General features: G+C 36.6%; 2 protein-coding genes across 17 annotated transcripts in view; one reads left to right on the top strand and one right to left on the bottom strand.

The window, feature by feature from the left end:
• Positions 1-5,945, top strand: part of pex1 (peroxisomal biogenesis factor 1) — a 105,701-nt gene extending 99,756 nt beyond the window's left edge. For all 3 annotated transcript variants that reach the window (XM_069913921.1, XM_069913922.1, XM_069913923.1), the window contains one exon: positions 3,231-5,945. In XM_069913921.1, coding sequence (XP_069770022.1) covers positions 3,231-3,309 — 79 coding nt within the window. In that variant the 3' untranslated portion in view covers positions 3,310-5,945. The remainder of the gene's footprint in view (positions 1-3,230) is intronic.
• pals2b (protein associated with LIN7 2, MAGUK p55 family member b) overlaps positions 5,410-13,096 on the bottom strand; it is a 158,799-nt gene continuing 151,112 nt past the window's right edge. For all 14 annotated transcript variants that reach the window (XM_069913928.1, XM_069913931.1, XM_069913927.1 and 11 more), the window contains one exon: positions 5,410-12,929. In XM_069913928.1, the coding sequence (XP_069770029.1) occupies positions 12,753-12,929 (177 nt within the window). In that variant the 3' untranslated portion in view covers positions 5,410-12,752. The remainder of the gene's footprint in view (positions 12,930-13,096) is intronic.

Below are 13,096 nucleotides of genomic sequence, written 5' to 3'. Positions count from 1 at the left end.
TGAAAATGTGACTTAATATACACATTGTTGGTCACGAGACTCGTGTTGTAGCATCTAACTGTGGAATGATACAATGGAACCCTGATTTAATGAGAATTCGGATATAACATGATGAGTCATTGGACCCTGATATATACAAGGTATTTGCTACTTAACATTCGCGTTCCATTTTTAAAAAATGGGACATTAAGTGAGCCCATTTTAAAAGATGTAGTACCGCAGTGGGTGTTTAGAAGTGGCACCTCTAAATGATTAAGGTAAGTACAGTAATATATATCTTGGTGGAGAATTCATCACATGAACGGGAGGGTGTACTGCCACGAACAGAGGGGTTGTGCGTGTGTTGCGGGAGGGGGAGTGATTGCTGCCACGAACAGAGGGGTTGTGCGTGTGTTGCGGGAGGGGGAAGGGAATGTGTGCTGCTGCAAATGTTGGGGGGGGGTGAGTGCTGCCACGAACAGGGTGGGGGAATTCTGCTACAATTGATGTGTGTATGTATTGTACACAGTGAAACCCCAATTTGGCACAATTCTGCTTTTTTTTTGTGGTGATTTTTTTGGACCCCAACTATCACATTATAACGGGGTTCCACTGTTTACTTAAGAAATGAAAACCTGTGTCGTAAACTTCAGTTTAGTGCAGAAATAGTATTTTGCAGTATTTAAAACAAATTCTAATACCAAAAATTTTGACATATACCATTACTGAATAATTAGTAACAAACTTAGCTTGTTACATATGGGACTTACAGATTTTAATTTGCCCCTGCATCTTTTTTATGACAAGGTAAAAGATGCAATAAAGCTGATTAAAGTATACAATAATTTCAAACAAGTTGTTCAAGTGCAAAAGCTATCCAGAAGTCCATAAAATGTGAAGCATCGTCAGAATTGCATTCCAGAAAATTGTAACTTAGCTCATTTTGGAGACGATACAATGTAGCATCACAGTGGGAATCATTTACACTGATATACATTTAACAAGTAATTCAATAAGACTTGAAATACATTGATTGTGCCACTAATTGTCCTCGCATCTCTACCTTTAAGTAATAGAATTAATACATTAAAAAAATGTTTTAATCATCGGGGCACTTTTTAAAGTATGCCAGTTTCAGGAGTTTGGCATATTTTGGCCCTTGGCATTGTTTTGATTCCCTGTTCACATTGCATTTCATTCCTCTTATCAATTTTAATTAATCAATGGAAAACTTAATCTGCTTTATCTAAAAACAAAACAGGCTGAAAGTTTTTATCTTCCTTGGTAGTGCCTTAAATAATTGCGCAGGATTTCATGGTGAGATGTGACTGAAACGACTAAATGTTAATCTAATGCATCATCATTTAAAAAAATCGTTTAACCATGTTTATTTAAAGACAAAATAAATACTGTATGTTGATTTTCAAAAAGCATTTGATAATATTATGGCAGGGGCTTCAATAATCGGACCACTATTTATTTCCAATTTTGCTAATAATCACTTTCACCACAGGTGAAAGTCTTCAGTCTGAAGACGCACCAGTTTTTGTGCGTGCAGCTATTCACATGACTGTTTTATGAATTGTATAAGAGTTGTACAATCACTTGGCTCTCAGTTGATCAATGTAGTCAATGACATACCCCTGAAAATGGAAATGTGTATTAAAAAATATTGGAAATACTCAGTGGTGCTTCCAACTTTTGTGGATCAAGAAATTGTTAGTTTCCAGATCTGAGATCTTTTGACAGAACTGGAGGAAAATGAAAATTAGTTTTGTTCTAGAGCAGATAGGTTAATATGGCAGTCAAAATAGATTATGCTGCCATTTTTGTTGGTTGTCCATCTGTAATTTTGGCTTTTAAAATTTAAATTAAATTTAGACATGTGGCACGGTAACAGGCCCTTCTGTCTCACAAACCAGTGCCGCCCAATTACACTCAATTGGCGTACAATCCCCATATATTTTGAAGGGTGGGAGGAAAATGGAGTATCTGGAGGAAACCACACATACATGGGGAGAATATACAAACTCCTTACAAGCAGTGTCAGAATTGAACCCGAGTCACTGGCGCGGTAACAGCACTGCGCTAACTGCTATGCTAACCATGCAGCACTTTTGTTCTCTTGCTGATGGTTTATCCTGACTTGGAGGATATGTTGCACAGCCCTGCTACTAATTACAAACCGGCAACTCACTCAAAACCATTTAGTCTCACCTTTGTTCTATTTATCCTCCGCCAACTTCTGTGCAACTAAAAAACTTGTTTATACATTTTCCAGTTTTGACAAGGGAAACTTTACTATAGCTTCTTTCCAGAGATTGACTAACTTGATCATTTAAGTATTTTCTGTTTTTTTTCGAGCCATTCTTCCACTTTGTAGCCTGGCATGTTTATAGGTCCACACAATTTTTCTTCACATCATGCTCCCAACACTCTGCCCTGTGCAAAGTTCCAGATCATTACTACTGTGCCTGAACAAAAAAAATAGGTTTGCTATAAAATTATAAATATGAAGAGCAAATATTTTGAATATTAAAAGGTGCTTCAAAATTATTAGAATGTTTAAAAATAACTATTTAATGTGTTATTAATCAGTGAATTTGAGATGGTCCTGAAAACATCACTAAAGCAGGGATGATTTGTTTTCAAGATATAAATTCTCTATTGTCTAGAATGTGCAACCTTTTGAATCCAAGACATGGGTATCAATTACTGCCATAGTTGATATTTTAAGTCATAAAATATACGGGAATAACAGCATGTTTGCAAGACTATCTGAATTTGCATTCAATAAATTCCAGACTTGATTTTGCTGTAGATCTAATGGTAATTGACCAATAATTTTTTGTTTGCAAGCCTATAATCCCTCATCTTTGATTCTTCACCTTAGATTCTAAGGCCTCAAAGAGAACATGGTTTGTGATGAAGAGAAACAAGAAAATCTGCAGACACTGTGATTGGAGTAAATAGACAATATTGCTGGAGAAACTCAGTTTCTGTTTGTGTTAGGCTTGTTTTGCTAGGTTTGCAACTTTTGTCCCTTTGCATAATTCTTAATCTGATTTGGAAGGTACTAAAGTCATGCCACCCAACCATAGTTGTGCACACGTTTTAGTTGAGGCACTGAAGCACGTTGTCACTCTGCTACCTGCAATACTACTTGGAAGAATTGAGAACTCTTAATTGTTTAAAAAAACTTTCCTCTAAACTTGATATTAATAGTTCATTTTTGATTTTTTTTTTAAAAGGTACGAAAACTTCCAAAAATCTAGAGGCCGCAAGCAGAGTGCAGTCGTTAAGGCTGGACAAAGAGTTACTTTGGCATAAGAACTTGGTATTTAATCAAATTCAAGAATATAACCAAAGTTAACCTGAAATATATTTTCCAAGATATTGTTATCCTTACTGCTTTCAAGACAAATATTTTTTTACAAGGTATTATGTCCAACAGATGTTTGTAGCTTGTAATTCAACTGAATTGTTGTTATGTAATTAAATCCTTTGCATTTATGGTGTTTTGCCCATTTAACTTTTACTTTGGCTACTAAACAAATTTCACCATGCAATGAAATGCCATTTTAATCTGAGTCATGCATTGAGGGAGCAGGTAAATAGCTATGCAAGTTGCACAATGGGCAAAAATTAATTCTCTGTTCAATTAGATGAATAAATTTAAACATTAGAAAATGATCAGTATTAAACATTGGCATTAATTACTTACCACTTCTGTAATTCATTGGTCTGGATTTTGGCATCCTGCTAGCAAACCAAAAGCATTAATCATTATTACTTAATTAAACTGAAATATTCCACAAGTGAAGTTTAAATCAAGTATACATTGCTTTCAATGACTTAGCCCTTTCACAAATTCAAGGCAAGTTGCTTTTAAAAAAAAATCAGCTGCATGAAATGGTAGTTTAGAGACTGGCAAACTAGTCCGACATTCAACACAGAATAAACTTCTATGGTTTATTTTTAACGATATTCTAAGACAACTGTAGTTTAATTGTAATTCAGGTTTCAAAGTGGGATATTTGAAAATGAATTCTATAGATTTCAATTATTATTTTTCCTCCAGTGCAATCAATTGACGAGTTTCCCTTCCTGATTTGCTGCACAAGAATTCTTCATTGATTAGATGTTCAGCCAGTTTAACACCATAACTACCCGATGCGTAGGATCCCTTGCACTAGTCCAACTGCAAACTATCAGAAAAAGGAAGTTCCCTTCAGATGACTAGATCTTTATTGGCAGTTTCCAATTTAGTGGCAAACACCTCGACACTGACATCCAATTCTAAGCCATTGAGAATACAGAACAATACAGCAGGTGTCTATGAAGAACAATGTCCAGATCAAACTAAAACTGCTGTTTGCACTTGATACAGATCCCTGTACCCCCTTCATAGTTGTATTTCTATCTAGAAGCCTCTTAAATGGTCCTTTTATACCTGCTTTCACTATTGCTTCAGGCTCCTATCACTCTCTGTGTAAAACATTTGTCCTGCCCACCTCCCTTAAATTTCTTCCCCCTCATCTAAAATCCAAATCCTAAAGTGTGAAGCTTTTACCTCAAGGAAAAAATTTTGATTATAAATCTTCAAATTTACAAACTTTTATCAGGTCACCCCTTGGCCTTCTATGTTTTAGAGAAAACAATCCAAGATTACCTGCCAAACTCTTCCAACTCATACTGACTAAGCGATATCCTGGTAAATCTCTTCTGTGCCATTTCCAAAGCCTCCACATCCTTCCTCCAATGAAATAACCAGAATTTCTGCATATTTCAAGTGTGGACGAAACAACATTTTGTACAACTACAAGACTTCCTTACTTTTATACTCAAAGCCTGATCCAATGAAGCCAAGCACACCATAGGCCTTCTTTACCACACTATCTCTCTTGCATTTCCACTTTCAATGAGCTATGGAGCTTAACTCCCATATCACAGCTTTTAAGAGCCTTAGCATTAATTATACATTCCCCAAAGTGCATCACCTCACACTTGTCATCTGCCATTTCTCTACCCATATCTGTAACTAATCTATTTGTATTCTTTGATAACTCTACACTGACCAAAACGCCACCAATCATAAGGCCTTTTCACATTGGGAAACCTACTAAATTGACAAGTGAACAACCCGTTTTGAAACACCAGTAGGGCAGTTCATACTGGATCAAGAAAAAAATTGGTTCTGAGCACCCTATCACATTACCAACCCGGTATCGTGGAGCTAAGGGGAAGCCAACCTCCAGCAGTGATGTCCTGAGTGATGTATTACTCAGAACGTCACCGCAGGCAGTGAAAGCTTTGTTCTATACCATTATCTACACTTCACTCTCCAGGGGGGAGGGGGAAGGTGTGTAAGTGGATATTATGAGTGAGAAAACATCTGATGCATCTCTAAAGCAAGGACTCTGAACACAGTTTTGTAGCAAATGATTTTATTTACAAAAGACGGGTATGGGAAAATGGTAACAGGGATAACACACACAAATGCAATTTATAACGAGTGTGGCAAAGTGGTAGTGGGAATAAAACACATACAAGCATGAATCCTAATTCCATATTTGACACTAGGTCTTCCAGATTATGAGGGGAGTCACAAAGCACAAAGATTTGTCACTAGGTGTACCAGATTTTAAGAAAGCTGGTCTGTGGATTTGTCCTCAGTTTGAACAGTCCAAAGCCTACTGCCCCGCTCCCCCACCGACAGCCTGTTACCATCCGCCAATGATAGATAGTAAGCGATTACTTAAAGTGGTATGAGTGGAAAGAAAATGTTTGAAATCCACTTCTATAGATCAATACTTTCAGTAGATTTTCCCATAATCTTTTATCAACTGTGTCTTATTTTGCGCATTATTTCCCATGCTCTTTTATACATTGTGCGTGTTTTATTCCCTCTATTTTCCTATGCTCTTCTATTAATTGTGTTAATAAAAGTAATGTTTGATTGCAAACCCTTGTGTCCAGACTTGTCTCTCACGGACTTGACGTTATCTCAATACAACAATGACCAGTGCGGGGACCCACAGCATTACTCACCATTATCACCCTACTTTCAATCTGGCATAGAAGACTGGGGGAATATTTTAAATACTTTTTTTGGGATAAACAAGTGGGTGTAACATGCCGTCACATACAGCTTGATGTGTAAAAAAAGATGCAGGCACTGACCCAGAAAAATGGCGGCTTTGTTTGTTTCAGTGCGAATGAACAATGCCAGCATATAGTGGGGGGGGGGGGGGGGGATTTATAACAGAAAAATCACATGAATGCTGTTTAAAAAAACACTTTTTGCTCTGTCTCTTCAAGAACCTTCCATGCACGCAAGAATGTCATCAACATTACTAATGTGTCTGAGCATACCAGGTCGCCTATTCAAAATGGATTGGCAGCATTCACACTGGTATGTGAACCAGTAAATTGCTGGTTAATTACTAGGTTTAAGTGTCAGTGTGAAAGAGGCTTTCGTATCATCTGCAAATTTGCTGTTCCACCCACCTACTTCATCCATCATTTGTGATGATCACAAATAACAGGGGTCAAAATACCAATGCCTGCAGAACACCTCTGGTCATAAGCTTCCAGCCCAAATAACAGCTTTTAGTTGTTGTCCTAAGTAAATTCAGAAATGTTGAAAAACCCTCAAAAATTAAGAAGCTCCTTCATTACTATGATGTCTCCACATTACCAGTGTACAAAGCTGATATGACTGGCAAAATTTAAACTTAGATTGCCAATCTGTCCAAAGTGAACTACAGCTCAGTTTTCACAACTGTCCTCTTGTCTAATCGGGGACAGTACAAGGATATGGCAAGATTTGGCATAGATGTACATTGCTTTATTTTACTGACACATCATGTAATCCACTGAATGTACAGCAACATATGTACATAAATTATTAAAAATAATAAATGTTCTACAAATACTTGCATTTTAGACAGTGCCATTATACTTCAGGACCAGGCCTATCGACAGGACAGTCATTTTCACAAATAATAAACTCTCAAAATATTTAAATGCTGGAAAATGTTTGGTGGGAAAAAATTTTTTAGAGCACTGAAAATTCACCTGCTATCCTTAGAATCACACTGTATGATTTTTGGACTTAACGGGACTGAAGCATTTTAATGACAAAGATACAGGAATTTACTAATATAGCAGGGGAAATTAGTCTAGCGTACTCCTAAAGCAACCATAGTTATTCCCATAACTAGCTTTATTGATGCAGCGTCAGACAGGAGGAACCTTACAAGTACTATACTTTAATTATTTGCACTTTCAAACCACTTCTGCTAATCAACACAAGCTCAAAATACTTCTTATCCATCAAACTGCACAGGGCCCTACCAATCATGGAGATCAACTTGTCTGCAACTACTCCCACCAAACTTCTTTCAAACCTCCAAGGTCTGTGTGGAGCAATTTTGTTGCAAAAAAAATACAATGCTAAAAGCATAATTTATCCAAAAAAAACAGAGTGAGTGCATGCTGCCTATCATTATGTAGCAGTATTTACATAAAAATGCTGGAGAAAGTCAGCAAATCATGCAGTGTTTTTTATGCAGCAAGGATAGATACATAACCAATCTTTTGGGCCTGAGCCTTTCATCAAAGTATGAGTGAAAAGCAGATAGGTATCTGAATTAAAATGGTGGGGAGGGGGAGGAGCACAGTTACAGGCAAAAATAGATAGAGGGGACAAGAGAAATTGCTGAAATAGGAGGGGTTAGCTCTGAATGGAGAGGGTTCAGTGGGAGAGCTAGAGGAAAGGAGAGGGTTCAGTGGGAATGGCTGAGTGGACGAGGGAGTCACAAAGGTAGCGGTCCCTGCAGAAGGCAGAGAGAGGAAGATGTGCCTGGTGACAGAAATTGTAGAGGATATGTTGGATGTGGGGGCTAGTGGCATGGTAGGTGAGGACAAGGGGAATCCTGTCCTTGTTGGGTCTAGGGGATGGAGATGTATAGAGATTGGATGTCCATTGTGAAAATGAGGTGGTCGAGTTCAGGAAATTGGAAGTTGATGAAATAATGGAGAACATGTGAGGTATTGCGGAGGGATTGGACTTATTTTGGGGGGCAGGGGGTGTTGGTGTAAAATGATACCAGTTTGGTGGGGTCAAGAGCATGTGGAAACACTGGTCTACTGGAACAATTGGGTTTGTGGATCTTTGGTAGAAGGTAGCACTGGGCAATGTGGAATTGGAAAACATTGAGGTTGGAGGCAATAAAATATATTTCACTAAGCTTGACAAGAAAAATTAATCATTTCCATTCAGGTAGGGATTGCATCATGCACATCTTTAAAAAAAAAGTTCCATGACCTTTTGAATATTAAGTAACCCTACTCTTACAAGCCTAATTACCTCCATTCTCTCTGATTACATCTAGCTCTAAGTCCCTGGCCTTAATGTGGTAGATCTCAATACAATTGCTATCACTAAAGAGGTTGTGGGCCAAAAAGATAGCAATCAAGTGGGTCTAAAGGTAGACAAGTCCTCTGGTCCTAATGGAATGCATCCCAGAACACTGATAATAATCGCAGAAGTTATATTGAAGTTATTTACTATATAATTTATCAAAATACTTTGGAGTCTGGGCAGGTGCAAACAGATTGGAAGACAACAAATGTCATGCCACTGTTTAACAAAAAAAGGATGTTGGTAAAAGGCTGGTAACTATAGAACTTCAATTTGTTATTATCCTACCAAAATGCTGAAACTTGGTTGTTTTTGCTTTTACTGTCTTTCACCTCCTTCAGCAATTTATACATTGCCCTGTGGTCTCCTGTAATCTCATGCCAATATAATTTCTGCACTCCACAGTATTATCCATTAATTCATTCCTTAACATTCCCTGTTCCTGCAGAGAATACTTTAATCAATATCACAAGAATAGTAAACCAATTGAATTTGCAATTACACTCTGACAGTTTCAAGGTCATTCATTATTCCAGAGACAAAATTTAAAATTTGGTGAAAGCTATCTAGTAAACTAAAATCACATATTCTCAGTCCAATATTTTATTATCTGTATGAATATTCTTTGAATTAGTAATAAAGGAATCACCATTTTATCATGTCCTTTCTTCCACTCTTGAACAGAGCAGTATTTACTCTGATGGTTTCTTAAAATTTTGTTCCCTCAGTATTTGTTGTACATAATCTGAGAATAAAATGTCATCCCTTCTTATTTTATCCCTCAATTTTTGAGGCATGGATTGTTCAGTTCCAAAAACTGCCCCATCTCCCAAAATAATTATTCAGTCATCAACTTGCATTTCATTTACAGCACTTTTAAGTATAATTTATGGATAGGTAGCCATATCCATTTATATCCTGACTTTTCCTTCACAAATTCTTGTTTTTCTTTCCTATTTTCACTTGATTTTTCACTTCATCTTTCCTTTCTGGAGCACAACTCTGTTTTTTTGAAGCCTTAGTAGTTTTCCTCCCATAAGGACATGGTATTGTATGTCCCAAATCAAAGAGCATGACAATCCCAGAATGACCCTCAATAAACCAGGATTCCAAATCCCTAGAACAAAAATAATACACTGGAGGAACTCTGCAGCTTGAGCAGCAGCATTGGGAGATAAAGGATAGTTGACGGTTAGGCTAAAATCTCTAGGACTGCAGAGAAAAGAGAGCCAGCATAACGAGAACAGATTGGGATGGGTCGGACAGAGGACAATAGGGGACCAACCTCTTCCACCCCATCCATCCCCTACTGGCCCCTGTCCAACTTCTCCCTCCCTATCTTCATTATAGCAGTTATCCTTTCTTTCTCTGCATCCTCAAACTTGATGAACGGGTCCAACTCAAAAAGTCAACCATTTTCTCCCACTGATACTACTTGACTTGTTGAGTTCCTCCAGCAGATTATTTTTTGCTCCAGATTCCAGTATTTGCAGCCTCTCGTATCTCCAAATCCCAAATCACTGATATCTGGCAACAATACCATTTAATAAAATAATCATTAAGGAATGTGTCACATTGGGATTAGCTCTCAAACATAATCTTGTAAACTATGTTATAAATATGGAAATGTCGTAAATAACGGAAAAATCGTAGAATTTCCTCAATTCCTTTTCCCTCCATACAATAATTGTTTAAACAAGAACAACTTCTGAGTTTCCCCTTTCCATAACATTATTTTCAAACCGGAGCATCAACATCCACAAGATAGAACTTCCTGTGTATCTAGACCACCTAGGCATTCAGCCCAAAATGAATTTGCTGACATAAAAGCCATTTCAGAGTGGATGTTAATTGCATTTCATCTTAACATTCGTATTGTTGACTCCTCCTTTGACTCTTCTTGAAGGAGGAGTGTCATTCCAACAAACCTTTAGATAGGCTGGGTTAGATACTCCACAAATTGACCATGTACTGTGATAATAACAACTGCAGAATAAAGAGTAGCTCTGATGTGCAGCTCTGTTATTTTTAGTGTTGAAGGATGGAATGTGTTTAATGCATATTAACAAACTTAGCTGAGAATCCTAAATCTCTGCACAATCAACAAAACTATAACCTAGAGAGACAAGGGAAAGGAAGAGAATTTTTAAAAAGTCAGTAATATAAAACAAGTTCACAATTCAAAATCTATGTCAACAAAAAAAAGCATCATCACAGAATAAACTCATCCATGACATCATCATAATTCATTGATAAAGTGTTTTCAAATATCTAAGGCAGCCATTCTCAACCTTTTTTTTGGCTATGGATCCCCTTCCCTGTGAAGCAGTTTAGTTTTTCTTCCGTACATCTACCAACTACATAAAAATAAACTTACAATTTCAGTCTGTGGCTCCCCATAAATATGCTGTGGCTCTGTTTGGGGGTGGGAGGTGGAAATGTATGGCCCCCATTGAGAATGGCTGATCTAAAATTAGGATCCTTATCTGAAGCTTACAAGTTGTGCTTTATCTTCATCACAATGTCAACAAAAATCCTAAAATTACAAACACTGGAATTTCTGAAATACTAAAATATTTCTCTGTGTAAACTCCATTGGATGGAAAGGTTTCAATCATCTTTCATCTGTTTCTAATCAAATATCTAAAGATTTAGCCATGGGCAATAAGTTACATAACACTCTAGTAGCAACACAGTATGTACAAAATGTTTAATTTTTAACAAACCTGCAGTTGTTTTCTTTAATCCACAAGAACAATCTGATCTGACAAAGGAAATTGGTAAAACTATCCATTACGAGGATATGTGCGCAAGTTACCCCTTACATTGGCTGAATAATTAAAATCATAGGACTCAAGTCCTTGCATACAGTCTTGCTTACATTTCAGTCAGAAAATATGCTAAGGAGTTATCACATACAAATGAAAAACAAAGCCACAGCCTATTGCATTCATGTGTAGGACAATTTTGAAATCAGATTAAGTTAACATTAGTGCTACAAATATTTAAAAAACCCTCCAATTTTAAGGTCGATGTGAGCCAATCTTTATTTTAGGGAAATAAAATCCTGTTCAAGGAACTGATTACACCAAGAACTTGGGAATCACACCAGCCAGCACAGTGTGAGAAGACTAGGACATGGTTTGTAATTTTCCAGGTAATAGCTACTGGAGAGTTTTAAAGTAACTGGAAGATCACCAGTTTGTATGGGCTGTAGAATAACATTCAGTGATAAATCAGGAGGAAACAACCAACACATCACATGTAGGGGTGACAAGCTCTGGATTTAATTTTTAATAGTGCAAGAGCACTATTAGCCAGTTACATTCCAGATTATAATCTGGATAATAATGATTCAAAATAGAAAAAAAGAACTACTTCAAATCTCACAAATTGCCTTCTACTTCCTCCTAGGAAAACAAACAAGTTATAATTTTGGTCAAGTAATCCACCACAAATCCAACTAATGGAAAGGGGAGATATTAAAAGACATGGTGGAATTCATCCAGGATTGCAGGTCACAATAGCTTGGACTCAGACTATGGAGATATTGGAAATCATTTACCTCCAAGCAAATGCAATATGTTTTCAAAGTGTGGATAATTTAAATGATTCATCCTTAGAAAATATAAACAGAAACAAGACTTTTGTCACTGTCAACTTACTATACTCAAGTTAGCAATGTTTTACTTTCACTTCAGTAAATTCACAGGGGTTACCTATATCCAATTTAAACCTATATGATGCCAATAGACAATTCAAGGCTGGCTTGCTAGGGCCAGGTATCAGTTTAATATGTTCTTTATAAATAATTAATGGCAGAAGGACTCACTTCACTTTAGGAATAGACTGCTGTGTTAACTCAACAACACACTGTGACAATATTGCATTATCTGCAACTATTGCAGAAACTATCACCTGATGCAAAGATTCAGTTGATACATACAATAGAGATTTAGTTAACAATTAACTATATGACCAATCTGAAATCTTGAAAAAAAACTTTACTTTGCATCAAAAAGCTTAAGACAAATACATGTCTGTAAACTAGATAGGCAAATAAGATTTTCTTTGCAACTTATTTTCCTTCACTTGACATGTATGGGTACAAACACCATCTGTAAAAAGTTAGAAAAAAATTTAAATAAATTACATTTATAAGAACACTTTCCCTTCAGTTATTTATATAAAATGCCAAAATAGTATACTATAAACAGAACCTAGAAAGAATATAAAGGCATGAGATAAAACAGAGCTTTCCTCACTCTGCATCAGACGTGTTGTCAAATGACATTGTTATTCAATTCTGATTCACACAATGAAAAAAAGATTTATTCTCAAAGCATTAGTATACCCAGTTAACTGGGACCCATTGTGGCTCGATAAAGAGTTTCTCTATTGCAGACTGCAATTTCTGAAAAGCCTTGTCCAAGTTATTATTGACAATGGTCAAATCAAAGTAGTGGCTGTATGCTCGCTGAATTCGAGCACTTTCATCGACTGTCTTTTTCAAGTCGGTGTCCTGCAAATAAATAAATAGATACATAAAGAAATAATTCATGCACCAAATGTCTCCTTTGTAGAATTAAGTTCAAAGAAAGCATGAAGAATGTGAGAAAATATTAGAAAATTAACACAAAATAACATATTTCTTCTTTTCACTTTTTGTTCTAGAGAAAACCAGGCTAT

Source organism: Narcine bancroftii, chromosome 1 (assembly GCF_036971445.1).
Source record: "Narcine bancroftii isolate sNarBan1 chromosome 1, sNarBan1.hap1, whole genome shotgun sequence".
In the NCBI taxonomy this organism is placed as follows: domain Eukaryota; kingdom Metazoa; phylum Chordata; class Chondrichthyes; order Torpediniformes; family Narcinidae; genus Narcine; species Narcine bancroftii.
This window is presented reverse-complemented; position numbering and strand designations above follow the sequence as displayed.